The following is a 13,420-nucleotide window of genomic DNA, read 5'->3' on the forward strand; positions in this document are numbered from 1 at the left end:
AAGAACGTCGTGCAAAGTGATGGAAAAAAATTCTCACTAAAAAAATGAAGGCGGATCGTTGAAACTTAACATATGCATTGATTGCAACCAAATCAAACCAAACAAAGCCGCGTTGACTGATAATTTCAACAATGTCATGCAGAGCAATGATATAAACAAATGATCATTTTCCTAGTGCTAATTTCACGTGAAATTAGCTGTAGTTTTGGTCTGTTTTCCTTCTTCAAATTCTTCTCCCTATTCCTTTGACTTGAAAGTTAGCTGCAAGATCCAGATCGAGAAATATAAAAGAAGAAATTTAGGTGCATGATCTGCAATACAAATAGAATATTGGGAAGAAGCACAATCCATTATAATTTAGAGCGTTGTCATATACAACCCAAATACAAAGAAAACGTAGGACTTGGGGTATGTAAGGAATGGATGAGACTAGGTATATGAAAAATTGATCTAATCTATCTACATTTTAAGGAGTAACAATATTTATGATCTACGCAAACTTGTATTTTATAAGACATGCATAAGAAAAGAACCAATGCAATTTCATTGCAGGTAATTATAGAATTCTTCTCTAAGTTGCAGTGGCCAGCCCCAAATCCTTCTTGACTTCTCCCATTAAGTTGGCCACGATGAGGCTCACATCTTCCAGCCCCACTCCAACGTACAAAGGATTAGTGGGATTCCTTACAGAGTCCTCTGTTCCTTCTTCGGATTCAATCTCATCCAGAGAATTCAAAACCCTCACATTTGGACCATTTTTGCATTTTCCCATACACTTGCACCCAACAACACTTCCTTCGACACCCATCAACCTCTCGAATTCTTCCAACAAGGCTACACCTCCTGATGTCTTGCACTTTTTGCCCATGCATACTTCAATCTTCGTCACAACAGATGCTTCCATAACTGAGCTACTCGCCGCATTGTTAGGACCAATACTGTCACTGCTGCCACAACTAGTACTAGTTCCAGTGCAGCATTTATCTTCTTGAAGTGTGGTTACCGAACTCGGCTGGGTCAATAATGCCACCCCTCCTTGGGTCGATGGCTGCAAACCCTCTAGTATCGGTTGCGCAGGGACCTCAGCTCTCAGGCTGTTCATGTCAACCACCTCCCCACATTCACTCTCACTAGACTCAGATGAAGACGATGAAGATGACGATTCACAGTCCTTCATGGTTTTCATCCGCTCTGCTTTAAGCCTCGCCTTCTCTTCTTTCTTCTTTTTCTTCAACTCCTTCTCCTCAGCTCTTACCTGTTCCAATTGCTGTAGCAATGCTTCTGCACCTTCCTGCACACCGATCAAATTACACATTTAGCTCATGAAGTTCAACATATCATCGCAACCAAAATCCAATTTCGATAAAACCAAAGCTTATCGAACACATCCTCCATTTTACAATCCTAATTCTTAGAGATACACACAAAAGGCTTAGGCTTTAACATGCACATGATGAGTCCAAGTACACAAATTAAGATTCAATCAAAAACTATCACTACAACGAATTTCTACAATATGCAAAATTTCAAACAAACTAGATGAGTTTTTGCCATGAACAAATCAAGCAAGTGAAATTACACAACCCAATTCATCTCATCAAACAAGAGAAATGAAGCAGAATCATACCGAAATCAGCTTCCCCTGAACTTGAGCAGCCAAACCCTCCTCGGAATCCAACCCAGTACTAATCTGAGAAGACGCAGACAGCTCCGACAATCCTTTAAGCAACTTCAATTTCTTCTTGATCTCCTTCTCCTTCTTATTACCACCGCATCTGGGACCCGAATAATAATACTCCACATGCCCCTTATCGAAAAACCCAGAACTCATAGCCCTTCGGGTCCTCAAACTCACTCCAAATTCATTACGACCCGGAAAGTGGACGTCGCCGGAAAACGATGAATTTGCAGACCGGGTATCGATTCCGGCGCCGGAAAAGCACGGAACTTGGCGGGAAACTAATCCAGAAACCTCCATAGATATGAACTTCGAAGCTGCAACTTGGAAGCCTTATCAAAAGTTTTGCAGCGTAGAAGAAGAAAGAGATTGGCCTCGTGAATTTGAACGACCGGTGGTTTTGTGTGGGTAGCTTTCTAGTATTACAGGGGAAGAGAAGGAAGGACTGTCAACGTGGGCGTGTTTGATTGGTGGTTGATGACGTGGCGCCTGCTCGTGGTGAGCAGTTGGAGGCTTGTGACCGTTTTCAGTTAGCACGCGAATTGGGTAAAGGATCACCGTCAGTTGGATCCGACGGTGTGGATCTAGGCCAAGTGGTGCCACGTATGCTGTCAAGCAGACATAATAATTTTTCATAGGGAGGGTACTTGTGTCATGTGTTCGTAAGGCTGACCAATCAGTGCACATGTAGGAGGGTAAGGCTCCTTCGGATCATGGTAACAAAGACAATCGATCGCACTTGGCGCAGAACCACCTAACGAGTTAAGCCTTCTTGACGAGTTTTGAGTATCGATTTTCAGTACTTGGATGATCTTTGCAGACTGTCGCATTCTGCCGCACTCTCGTCGACAGTCAGACACAACTCCTCTTGCTGCTCCCCCGGGGACACCTACTGAATCGTGTTTTAGGTATTCCACTCGGATCCGGCTCCTCTAAAGTGAGGAGGGTGTGAATTTACTTCAATTTCATAAAATCTGGACTCTTTATCTAATCTAAGGGTTCTACAATTAACACATCACTCTTCTACCAATTTTTTTGATTGATAGTCTAAACCCCAGTTAACTTGCTGTTAACTCTAGGAAAAAAAAAAAAGTTGGAGAGTTATCGTCAGTGTTTCTCCTCTATGTCTAAGTTCCTTCTTATTCCTCGTCTATTTCTCTTTGCTTCCATGGTTAGTTGTGTTAATTAATAAATTTATCAACAAAGCTATTCATTCTATATTCATAAATACAAATCGGATGTATTCTGTACAACATAAGATTAGGGCTTTTGAAAATGTTGATTTGAAGGAGAATTCCATTGGTAGAGACATCTGAACATACCCAGAATATAGGAATCAATATTTTTGAATAAGAAAATCATGATCAAAGACCAAAATGCAAACAATAAACTTGGCGTTTTTTTTTCTTTTTTGCTTGTGTTGGAAGAGAACGGAAAATGATTTTTCTTTTTTCCCCATGGAGGAGTGAGGGAGGGAGGTTTAATTCAGAAAAATAAACAGGATTTAGCATGACTGCCCATCAGAACAATCGTGAATCTTATCGACGGCGATCTCGTATTATAAGCACACAACATCATTAGATGAGACAGTACACCTTCATTTTGCAGTTGATTCAAGTGGCAGATGATCGACATCCCAAGCATTTTGGCAAGGATTAGAGAAATATTTCCTTTCTCCTCTCGTCAATTTTTTTTTCTAGCTAGGGTTAACAACAACATAACTGTGATTTAGACTAAAAACTAAAAATTAGTAGAAATGTGATGTGTCAATTGTTATGACCTTTAAATTAGATAGAGAGTCCAGATTTTATGAAATTGAAGTAAATTCGCGCCCTCCTCACTTTAGAGGAGCTGGATCCATTTCACTTAATAAATAAAGAATAGTTTCGAAATGTATCCTACTTAATTGTTGAGTTTTCATTGGATAACCATATTAGACACGTTACACGACTGCTTTATGTAAGAATTTCTTGTGAAGGAAAAAAAAAAAAAAAACTTGTCTTAAGCAACGGAGAAGCACGGCTGCCTTCAGGCTTCAGTTCATCTATGTTCCATAGAATTTCTCATGCTACATATCGTTATGATATTTAAATATTCAGTTTCTTAACTTTTTAGCTTTGCTTTTCATTATAGGGATTGAGTTTGCTTTTCAAATTGGTTGGCATCACATTTGGCTTTGGAGTTTCACTATGTATCTTTGTCCTTATTTTGTTTTTGGGAGCTGTATTGGTTTTGACCGCTACTCCCTAATGCGTGTAATTTCTCTCGGCAAGGTTTTGGTTTAGTCCCCCTTGCTTTGTATAAATTTTTTTTTTAAATTTTATTATTAATAAAATTTCAGGTAAGAGCGCTGAGTTAGCTCTTACACCGCTTACTCAAAAAAAAAAAAAAAAAAAAAAAAAAACTTTTTAGCTTTGTTAGGTAATTTAAGCTATAAAAAAAAACTTAGTAATACAGAGTTGTTTGATTCTATTATGCAAGAAAAGAGACCTAAAACATTCACATTGTAATGCCAATTAGTTACCCATCAAACACTCTGTCATAATGTCATTAATGTGATACATAGATAAACACTCGGCCATAGCTAATTAGTACATGATGGACTGAGAATTCTGAGCAATGAAATCTTTCTAGTGGCCTAGATCAGTAGATCAGGCTATAAACTCGGGCCAGCAACAATGACAGCCAAGGACAGATTTCAATCTCGTGCAGCTCAGCAGAAGCAGCAACAAAGTGTCAATGCTGAAAGAAAGTTGGGCAGCAGCCTACAGGCATTCTTGCCAAGAATGGTTCAAGCTTTTGTAACGTGCGGCTGAAGTTAAAGTCCATTTACATGAAAGCTACGTATGAACCAAGGTAGTTGAGCCGGGATTTTATTCAATGCGCCGTTGAACTAGTTGAGCTAGCACAATCAGTGTACAGTCTTATTACAGAAGAAAATTAAATACAATGCGAACATCGGTTTACTCTTGAGTATAATTAGTTGACAGCAGCTGTTAGTTGACAGCAGGAGCTTTGATTGGTGGCATGGTGAAGGAGCCACTTAATTCGTTCGCAAAACTGATATAGTTTTGCAGCGAGATTCTGCGAGCTTTGCATCCAGTTGGGAGCTGAGGCTTTTGCAAACGTGAGAAATGCACTGAAAGTATTAGAATATTAGATGCATGCAGTTAATTTTCTTTAAGTGCCTATAACTGGCAGCAAGAAGTCTCTGATTGTAGCCTGTTAGGATGATGCTATGCCTGCCAATAGCTCTTGCGAACCTCCTAAATGTCTTGGTACTCGTTGTCTTATCTCTTCGAAAGCGCATAATGTTTCAGAGTCGAGACCTCCAGCAAACTGCACTCAATATACACCAGGAAAAACAAAAAGGGATATTAAGAACATGTAATTAAGTAAGTCGAGATCAAGATCACATAGTGACTCATTTCAAAGTCTTCTTCTAAGAGTTGTCGCCTGTTAAATGATATTTTTTAGCCTTAACAAGTTGGGCTTATCATATGATCAGCTCTTGCTTGTTATGAACAGGAAAAGGTAAATAGGAACCCCAAGAATCGATAATATTCAGAGGTAGCAACTTTTAGTTACTCCCATATGATCAGCTATTGTGTTGGCACCATGCCATTTTGTCCAAGCCACCCAAAAAAATGCCACAGGTGAGAAAACACCGTCTCTAAATTCCTTTATATGATGTCATAATTGAGATCTTTGCACAGAAAACACAGTAAGTTCTGCTTTCCATGGTCATACAGAGGCATAGTTTAGCTTCTCATTAAAAAAGGGATAGCGAGATTCATTTTAGGAGGGATAAAGAAGCATTGACATTGGGACATTGATTTTATTCGTCAAGTTGAAACAGGAAGACAGTCCATATTCACTGCTCGTTGTTAGGTGTTCAGCGTGTCAGTCTGATCCATACCATAGCAGAAATACTAGTGGCTCAAGGATTACCTGGTGTGCCCTGTATGCAAAATTCACGCCTTGAACCAGAAGAGATTCTTGACTTGATTCTCTATCTGAATATCGAATGGATTCAAGCTCCAATGTAACTCTCTTCATGTAAATTTTAGCCAAATTCATGGAAGCCAGCTTTATCTGCACATTTTGGTAATAACTTCAATTCAATTCGATCACAATGTAATATAAGCATATTCAGTGATGTACAAAATAAAAATGTGCGCAAGGGTTTAAAATCTTTCCGGCATCAGCTGACAGGTGACGAGATAAAACAGAGTTAAGTCACTAAGAAATGCAGAGATATGCTAATCTACCCATAAAAGTAGAGCTACTATGAAAGGTCTGTGTCATTGTGAAATATCATTTTCCACTCCAATTATATAATGCACAAAAGGATATATCATACCTTACTCACAATCCCTGAATCAAGCATCCAGTCAGTTGGAATTTTGCATTCCTGATAAGAACACATAACTGAATTTCTCAACTTGACTAACCTTTGAATGCTTTGCTCCGACCTTAACAATGACATGAGAGAGAGAGAGAGAGAAAAGTTAACATTCTCAGCCTAGAAGTGGTCTAGCTTCAAACTTCACAACTACAGAAGATACATTAAATAGTTCTTACTTGTCTAATAAGCCAGCCATCTTCTTCAAGGCAGCTGCACATTGAATGGTGGTGTCATCCTTATACGAAGAAATTTCACTTTCCAACTGTTTAAGGTCACGATATTCTATTGCAGCTTCTCGCATGGCATCAGCTTTCCTCTCTGGCCAATTAAAGTGCTTTAATACAGCACGTTCATCAGCCTGTAGAAAACATGAGAACTAAAGGTTATCCAACTATCTCATGTATGTGAATCTTTGGACAATAATCTGCCAAATCAATAAAGTAGTTGGACCATGTACATAGTTTCGAAGGTTTTCAAACTCTAGGTGACTAACAGATGATTACCACATAAATGGCTGACTGCAAGATAAGCATGTACATAGTTTTGAGGGTTTCCAAACTCTAGGTGACTAACAGATGATTACCACATAAATGGCTGACAGCAAGATAAACTGACTTAGGGTGAGAGACTACCAATCTACCATCTGAGAAAGGCAAAAAGATTACCGCTATATACAATACCAGTTTGTTATACTTCTATGTTTGGCTAGCAATTCTCTCAATAGTATATCCTATAGTTGACATTAGCTCTAGAAAATCTTGACTTCTACATATGGAATGGTAAAGAAAATATGATTCTTGATTGATTTGGTACAATCGAATATTACTGTACAGGCATTAGAAATTACCAACGATGCAAGTTCTCCATCGAGCCAATGCACAAATTTTAGAACATCCTCAATATCTGTATAGGCAGCAGCCAGAACCCTCTGGATAAGGCCATTGATGAACTCTCCTTTTGATTCAACATCTGCTTTTATCTGGAAAAAAAAAAAGTAATAATATATATATATATATAAATGCATTTGATAATTATTCAAACCAATCAGCAAAAATAAATGAAGCAAATTAGATATCAAAATCTTAAACTCTTACAGCTATCAGATGTGCTGATCGATTTTGAATTTCGCCAACTATGCTATTATGTGCACTAATAGCCCCTGGTTTATGATGGTTTCTAGATTCTGGAGAGTCCCTCTTCACCTCTTGCTTCCTCAAGGAGTGATAAAACTGTACAAGCTCTGAAGCCTTCTGAGTGATTGACACCCTCGCTGAGGGCTGAGGTGGAGGTGGTGGTGGTGGCCGGAGTGATGGTGGTGGAGGAGGTGGAGGCGGTGGAAAGGTGGCTGCAACTCTAGGAATTACAGGTGGTGGTGGCGGTGGAGGTGATGCTACTTTAATAGGACTTGATTCATTCACTGCCTCTTTCTTTACTACTGAGCTTTCTAATTTGTTGGCAATGAGTTTCTGAAGATCTTTGAATTTAGGACTCTGGTAGCCATTTGACTCCCTCTACATCCAGCCAAAAGAAAATGAAGTATAATTAAAGATACCAGAACAACCAAATTGAATTTTATGCCACAATAAAAAAAATAAGAACATGAAGAACAAACACACCAAACTCATTAAAATTAAAATTGATATAATAATAAAACTGCATTTTAGAACAACCCAATTGAATTTTCAGCCACAATCAAATACTAAGAACATGAACCCAAAAAAAAAACCAAGAACATGAAGAACAAAGGTGGTGCCTTTTTCATGCAAAACAATTAAAGACCCATCAAAGCTCAATTCTTTACCTGTTGAGGAGTCGTTAAAGCTGCAATCTTTGCTTCAGCAGCAGCAAGATTCTCACTAAGCTTTTTATTCTGTGACTGCAGCTCCAGGTTCATCCCCTGTTCCTTACCCAACTCTGCCTTCAATCCCAAAACCTCAGCCTGCAAATTCATGATCAAACTCTCACTCACTTCAATTTTTTCCTGCAAGTCCTTCACTTTCTGATGTGGGTCATCCTCATTTCTCTTACAATTGGCCTCCACAACAGGCCTCTGCCTTCTGGGCTTAGCAAATTGCTCCACAACTTGGGGCTTCCTACTACTACCCACAACTTTAAACTCCTCAAGTTCCTTACTTTTCTGAGATCCCAACACCAATTCTCCAGATTTAGGCTTGTTTTGCAGAACAGCCCTCCTAATACTCCTGGAATCACTGCTATTAGTCACATCTGGAGTCACTGATTTTGCTCTGGAGGGTCTTTGAGTTGGAGTTTGAGACTCCTTTGCTTTAGAGGAAGCTCTGAGCTGAGACATGTTAGTGGAATTCTTGCTCTGAATCTTTGTTGAAGCTCCTTGCTTTGTGCTCATGGCTTGAAGATGGTGTCTTTTTCAATAAACCTGCAACAAAGATTTAATTAGGAGAGCTTCTGTCAAATTCTGTCGAAGCCGCCAAGCTACGTATTTATGGGGTCTGCAGTTGACATAAAGCTTTCATCTTTTTCATCAATGGCCCTCAAAAAGCCACAACAGACTACACCCACATATCAAATGAAGCAAAAGAACCACTCAGATTTTTTGGCCACCTCTCAATCTCAAATTCTCAAGCAAATTTGTGAAGCTAGCAAAAACCCAAATAGGGTCTATACCAAAACATTCCTACCCTTTTGAGATTCTGAGAAGAACAACTAGAATATACCGATGTGATTGTGTTTCTCTGTGGACTTGTGTCTTGTGAGCCTTTTCTTTTTATATAATCAAATAAACCAGTCCTTGTTACACAACTTTTGGCCTATTTTAAGTATTTTTCCTGCATTTAAGTGGTGAAAACAAGGGCCATTTGTATTAGGTGCTCTTCTTATAAATGGTGATGTGCCAATGATGCTCAGGTTGTTTGTACCACAGAGAAAACTAAATGTCCGTGACACATGCGACAATAACACATTTTGGGTACTTATGAATGCTGATACTGATTGAAAATTGACGACCAATTACTGCAGGAATGAAACACTTTCTAAATTTGAGTACAAGGTCTTCAAAAATTATAGCAAATGGTGGATATTTCTTAATGCGTAAAGACCAATCATAAATGGAAACGTTTTGAATATTCATTCCAAGTTTGTCTTCTAAGCACAAACTGCTCCCCTCTAAAAATGGTTGGTTGGTTGCAAGGTCATAATAATGCCCCATTATGGTAGTCTAAAACTCTCAATTAAATCTCAATGATGGACAAATTAAATTCCTCTGGTTTAATTATGATGGGGTTGGTGCTTATCCATGTCATCCTTCTGAAAACAATGTTCTTTTATCTTTATTTTTTACTTAAGGTAAAGTGCTTTGCTTTGAAATAGTATATAGTTAGGTTTTATGGGTTTGTTGAAGGAGGGCATTTGATATTGGTATGCTTTTTGTGCCTTCCACCATGCATAGCTTTTCCATATCAGTCTGAAAAGGGAAAATAGATCACACAAAAGCAAACCAGTCTTGGCTTGATGGGGTCAGATTGCCCTTTTGATGTAAAGGCAGGAATATAGCAGAAAGTATACTTTGATGGGATGAGGGTCCATATTAATTTTGTTCCCACAAAAGTTAAGGGAAATTGTCGATATTACTTAACTACCAAAAAAAATTTTACAAAATAAATTTTTAGTCACTACATGCATTAAATAGATGATTATAACTTTATAAAATTCATGTAACTTTACACCCTCTTTTAATTTTAAAGGTGTTGGACCTATGGTATATGATAATAAATCACCCCATAGCAGTATAGGTTGACCTAGTAATAAATATTCCAAACACAAATAAGCTAAATATATACCTCTACAAGGCTTTCGAAGATTAGTATTCTTGATTATTGTCAAAGCAACAAACATATATATTATAGATATCCAAACAACACTTCCATAATCACCAAATCCACCATAGGCTATGAATCAATATATGTGACATGAATCATGGACCTATGGATTGGAGAAAAAAAATTCGTAGTGCATAAAAAGACACAAAAAAGCGAAAGTAGTTGTGTGAGGCAGTGAGGGAGTTAAAAGCCATCATGATTATAGACCCTTACTTAACCCTCAAATCATCAAATGAAAAATGAAAATCAAAGCACTAACTAATGCTCTTTCTCTTGTGCCAGCTTTTTCACCATATAATTGCCATTAACTTAATAAATCATAAACAAACAACTCAAAATTAAATAATAATGGTCAAGAAATTCAACCCTTTATAAGCGCTTGTATACAACTTACGGATCTGAACCCACTTGATACTATGATCAATGTATTAAGGGGGGTGTATTGTATTTGGATTTGTGCAGACTTTTTTTAAATGACAGACTTTTTGAAAAGTCCACAGACTCTTTAAAAAGTTGATAGACTGTTATGGATTTCTTAAAACCATTGATTTTAGCAACAGACTTTTATTGATTCATGAAAATCTATATACTTTATTATGAATGACTTCTACAGATTTCCTAAGATGTACAAAATATTAAAAAAAAAAAAACAAACAAACAAAAACAAACAAACAAAAAAAATTAAAACAAATGCAGCTCAAACACAAAACAAAATAATAACTTGTTGTCTCTTCAATGCTCCAACAACAGTATCTTCTAATAGAAATTGACTCAAATAAATTATTGTTAGTCTGTCTAGCGAGTTTGTTCTTATTCCTAATCTCCCAACAACATAAATATACAATATAGATCACTTGATGTTTATGGTTAATTATTCTCATCAATTTTGTTTTTGCCGATTAACATATATTATAGCAATATTGGTCAATGTCTTGATCTATAATCAATTAATTGAAATTCAATTGTTCAACCTTTTTTTGAACCATAATATAAATTCAAATTAATGAGAATAATTAATTAATAAGATAAAATTTAGTATGGTTCAAGGTCTTAGGGTTAGACCACAATATTTGAGTTTTAGGGTTTCATAAATCATTTTTATTGCTATTAGGGTTCAAAGTACCACAATTGAAAAAAAAAACAAAAATCACATTCAACAACTACAATGAACATGTTGGGTATCAAAAAAGGTGCGTGGAGAGAAGAACTTTGATAGACCTTTTTTTTTTTTTTTTTTTTTGAAGAGGAAACTTTGATAGACTTTTTGAAATCTTTGGTCTGGAGGCTGGAAAATTATTGGAGTTTGGTATGTATAGTTAACACTACAAAGTCCATGATTATCCATGATTTTCTAATTCCATAAGTATGAATGATATTTTGAATACCTCTGTACTTTTATTCATTTTTAAAAGTCCTAATTGAATACCCCTAGATTTTGGTGGAATTCATGAAGTCTTTAAAAATCATAATTGAATACCTCAAGACTTTCATGGACTGTTAAAAATCTATATTGAATACACCCAGACTTTTAAATTCCATAGATTTCTTTAAAAGTTCCACTAATTCCATATACAATACACCCCCCTAAGTCTAAAACTATGTGACAAGATAGAGACTAGAGAGTCACCAAGACTTGATAAGATCTTTATGCAAAATCTATTTTTCCCAACATATGCATGGGTGAAGGCAAACATTGTATAACTAGGCGGGCAAGTTTTTCAGTAACTAGCTAACTTGATTGGTCTGAATGTCTGATTCCTCTGAATCACTGAAACTGATGCAGGCAGTGAGGCAGGTATACATGTATAAGTTAACCAGCAGTACTGGCTTCCGAGCGCTGAATTTTAGGGGGACTCGAAGTTGATTGATCGGTGCATGCACCAAAACATGCCCGGCCAGTTAAGAGTTGGGACATATATATATAAAACCACCCGTGAAATTTGAACCACCTCATCGATATCCATCTATATATGCTTAAATAGTTACAACGGTGCACGTGACTATACATTGAGAAACTGTGATCAATCTGTGACTCCATCTGCATATTTATGCATATGCTCTAATTAGCAGACCGGACCATGCATGCATGTATTAGTAGCAAGACTAAGGACCAAGGAGGAGGACCACCTTAACATGCATGGGACTTAGTTTGGTCTGCAGCTGGGTTTCAATTTTCAGTTGGATATAGAAGTGCTATTCAAAAATTTCAGCTTGTCATTCATAGGTAAATTGAAAACTCGTTTTGGTTTCATTACCCATAATACGGATGGTAATTATTTAGTTGCAATACATGCTTGGTGTTGGGTTCTACATGTACATTAACTGCGGAAGCTACTGCATTAAGAGAAGACCTTCATACAACGTATCTTCAAGGATTCAATCAAATTATAGTGGAAGGTGACTCCAAGTTACTCATAGACTGCATAAATGGAAGGGATATGATTCCGTGGACTCTGAAGATATTAATCCAAGATAATCTTTAGCGGAGAAATTTCAAGATATTATTTTTAGACATATATATCGAGAAACTAATTTTGTAGCTGATCATCTAGCTTCGTTAGCATATAACCTCAATCATCCTAGAATCTGGTTTTTCTCCTTACCCCTTTCGGTGTATCCAGCGTTCCAGTTGGATAAGCTTAGGGGTCGTCAACGGGCCGGGCCTTGCTATATTTTTAAATAATAGCGGGCCGGGCCGGGCCGGGCTTTATTAAAAATAGACGGATCCAAGCCCGTCCATATAAAGCGGGCTTTGCGGGCTTTTTCGGGCCGGGCCGAGCTTGGCCTTGCGGGCTTTTTTGGGCCGGGCCTTGCGGGCTTTATGTATAAATAAATATTTAAAGACACAAATATTTTTTTTTTTAATCAAGCTTTGGAAATTCATTGGATAATGATCAAAATACAATCAAAGATAACATATCTATAATTCTATATTGTACCAAAAAAAAATCTTTATTTATATATAGATACGAATTTATTGATAAATAAATTTTTAAAGGCACTAATTTTTTATAAATCTATATTTATACATCATACACTCCAAAGAGCAACATATAACAATTCAAAGAAAATGAGAAAATTGACCGTTAGATGTGATTATTACAATAAAATAAGAGTGCATGTGGTTAAAAATTTAGTCAATTTCACCATAGTTTCAAACCCGATCGGATTGGTCAACTGTAGTCACTTGCATGTTTTCTTGGTTGACCGATGGCGTGATGAACGCAAAACTTGTTTATTTTTTTACATCACGTTTGTAAATATTTCATCGATGGATGTGTGTGGACATAAGATAAAAATTTCAATTTTTAATTACAAATACGTTGGTCTATACTAATTTGTCTCCTAAAGTTGTATGACTTATACATTGCATTTAAATTGTTGAGGTCCATTCTAAAACAACCGTGAAGTGGAAGATGAATTTGGAGAAACCAACCGCTCGATTGAGAGATTGTAATATTTTATGGTGGTTGTAAAAAA

At 37.0% G+C, this 13,420-nt stretch overlaps 2 protein-coding genes across 2 annotated transcripts; both read right to left on the bottom strand.

Annotated features, from left to right (window-relative positions):
- Nucleotides 1–328: 328 nt before the first annotated feature.
- LOC133708201 (diacylglycerol O-acyltransferase 3) lies at nt 329–2,089 on the bottom strand. The gene is made up of 2 exons (XM_062133653.1): nt 1,628–2,089; nt 329–1,291 (listed from the first exon to the last, which is right to left on the bottom strand). The coding sequence occupies exons 1-2, from the start codon at nt 1,976–1,978 to the stop codon at nt 572–574; spliced, it is 1,071 nt and encodes a 356-aa protein (XP_061989637.1). The 5' UTR covers nt 1,979–2,089; the 3' UTR covers nt 329–571.
- Nucleotides 2,090–4,525: 2,436 nt separating this feature from the next.
- Nucleotides 4,526–8,878, bottom strand: LOC133710289 (protein CHUP1, chloroplastic). The gene is made up of 8 exons (XM_062136325.1): nt 8,744–8,878; nt 7,888–8,481; nt 7,181–7,597; nt 6,934–7,065; nt 6,263–6,444; nt 6,042–6,153; nt 5,630–5,773; nt 4,526–5,017 (listed from the first exon to the last, which is right to left on the bottom strand). Exons 2-8 carry the CDS (start codon nt 8,449–8,451, stop codon nt 4,904–4,906), a joined length of 1,665 nt encoding a protein of 554 aa, XP_061992309.1. The 5' UTR covers nt 8,452–8,481; nt 8,744–8,878; the 3' UTR covers nt 4,526–4,903.
- Nucleotides 8,879–13,420: the final 4,542 nt, after the last annotated feature.

This window comes from Rosa rugosa, chromosome 5, assembly GCF_958449725.1.
Source record: "Rosa rugosa chromosome 5, drRosRugo1.1, whole genome shotgun sequence".
NCBI lineage: Eukaryota > Viridiplantae > Streptophyta > Magnoliopsida > Rosales > Rosaceae > Rosa > Rosa rugosa.

Excerpts from the sequence above, each read along its gene's own strand:
- LOC133708201 (XM_062133653.1), bottom strand. The coding sequence starts at position 1,978 with ATGGAGGTTTCTGGATTAGTTTCCCGCCAAGTTCCGTGCTTTTCCGGC. Across the intron at positions 1,292-1,627 it reads TTCAGGGGAAGCTGATTTCG|GAAGGTGCAGAAGCATTGCT; the intron begins GTATGATTCTGC and ends ATCGGTGTGCAG.
- LOC133710289 (XM_062136325.1), bottom strand. The coding sequence starts at position 8,451 with ATGAGCACAAAGCAAGGAGCTTCAACAAAGATTCAGAGCAAGAATTCC. Across the intron at positions 7,598-7,887 it reads CTTTAACGACTCCTCAACAG|AGGGAGTCAAATGGCTACCA; the intron begins GTAAAGAATTGA and ends GGCTGGATGTAG. Across the intron at positions 5,018-5,629 it reads TTGCATACAGGGCACACCAG|TTTGCTGGAGGTCTCGACTC; the intron begins GTAATCCTTGAG and ends TATTGAGTGCAG.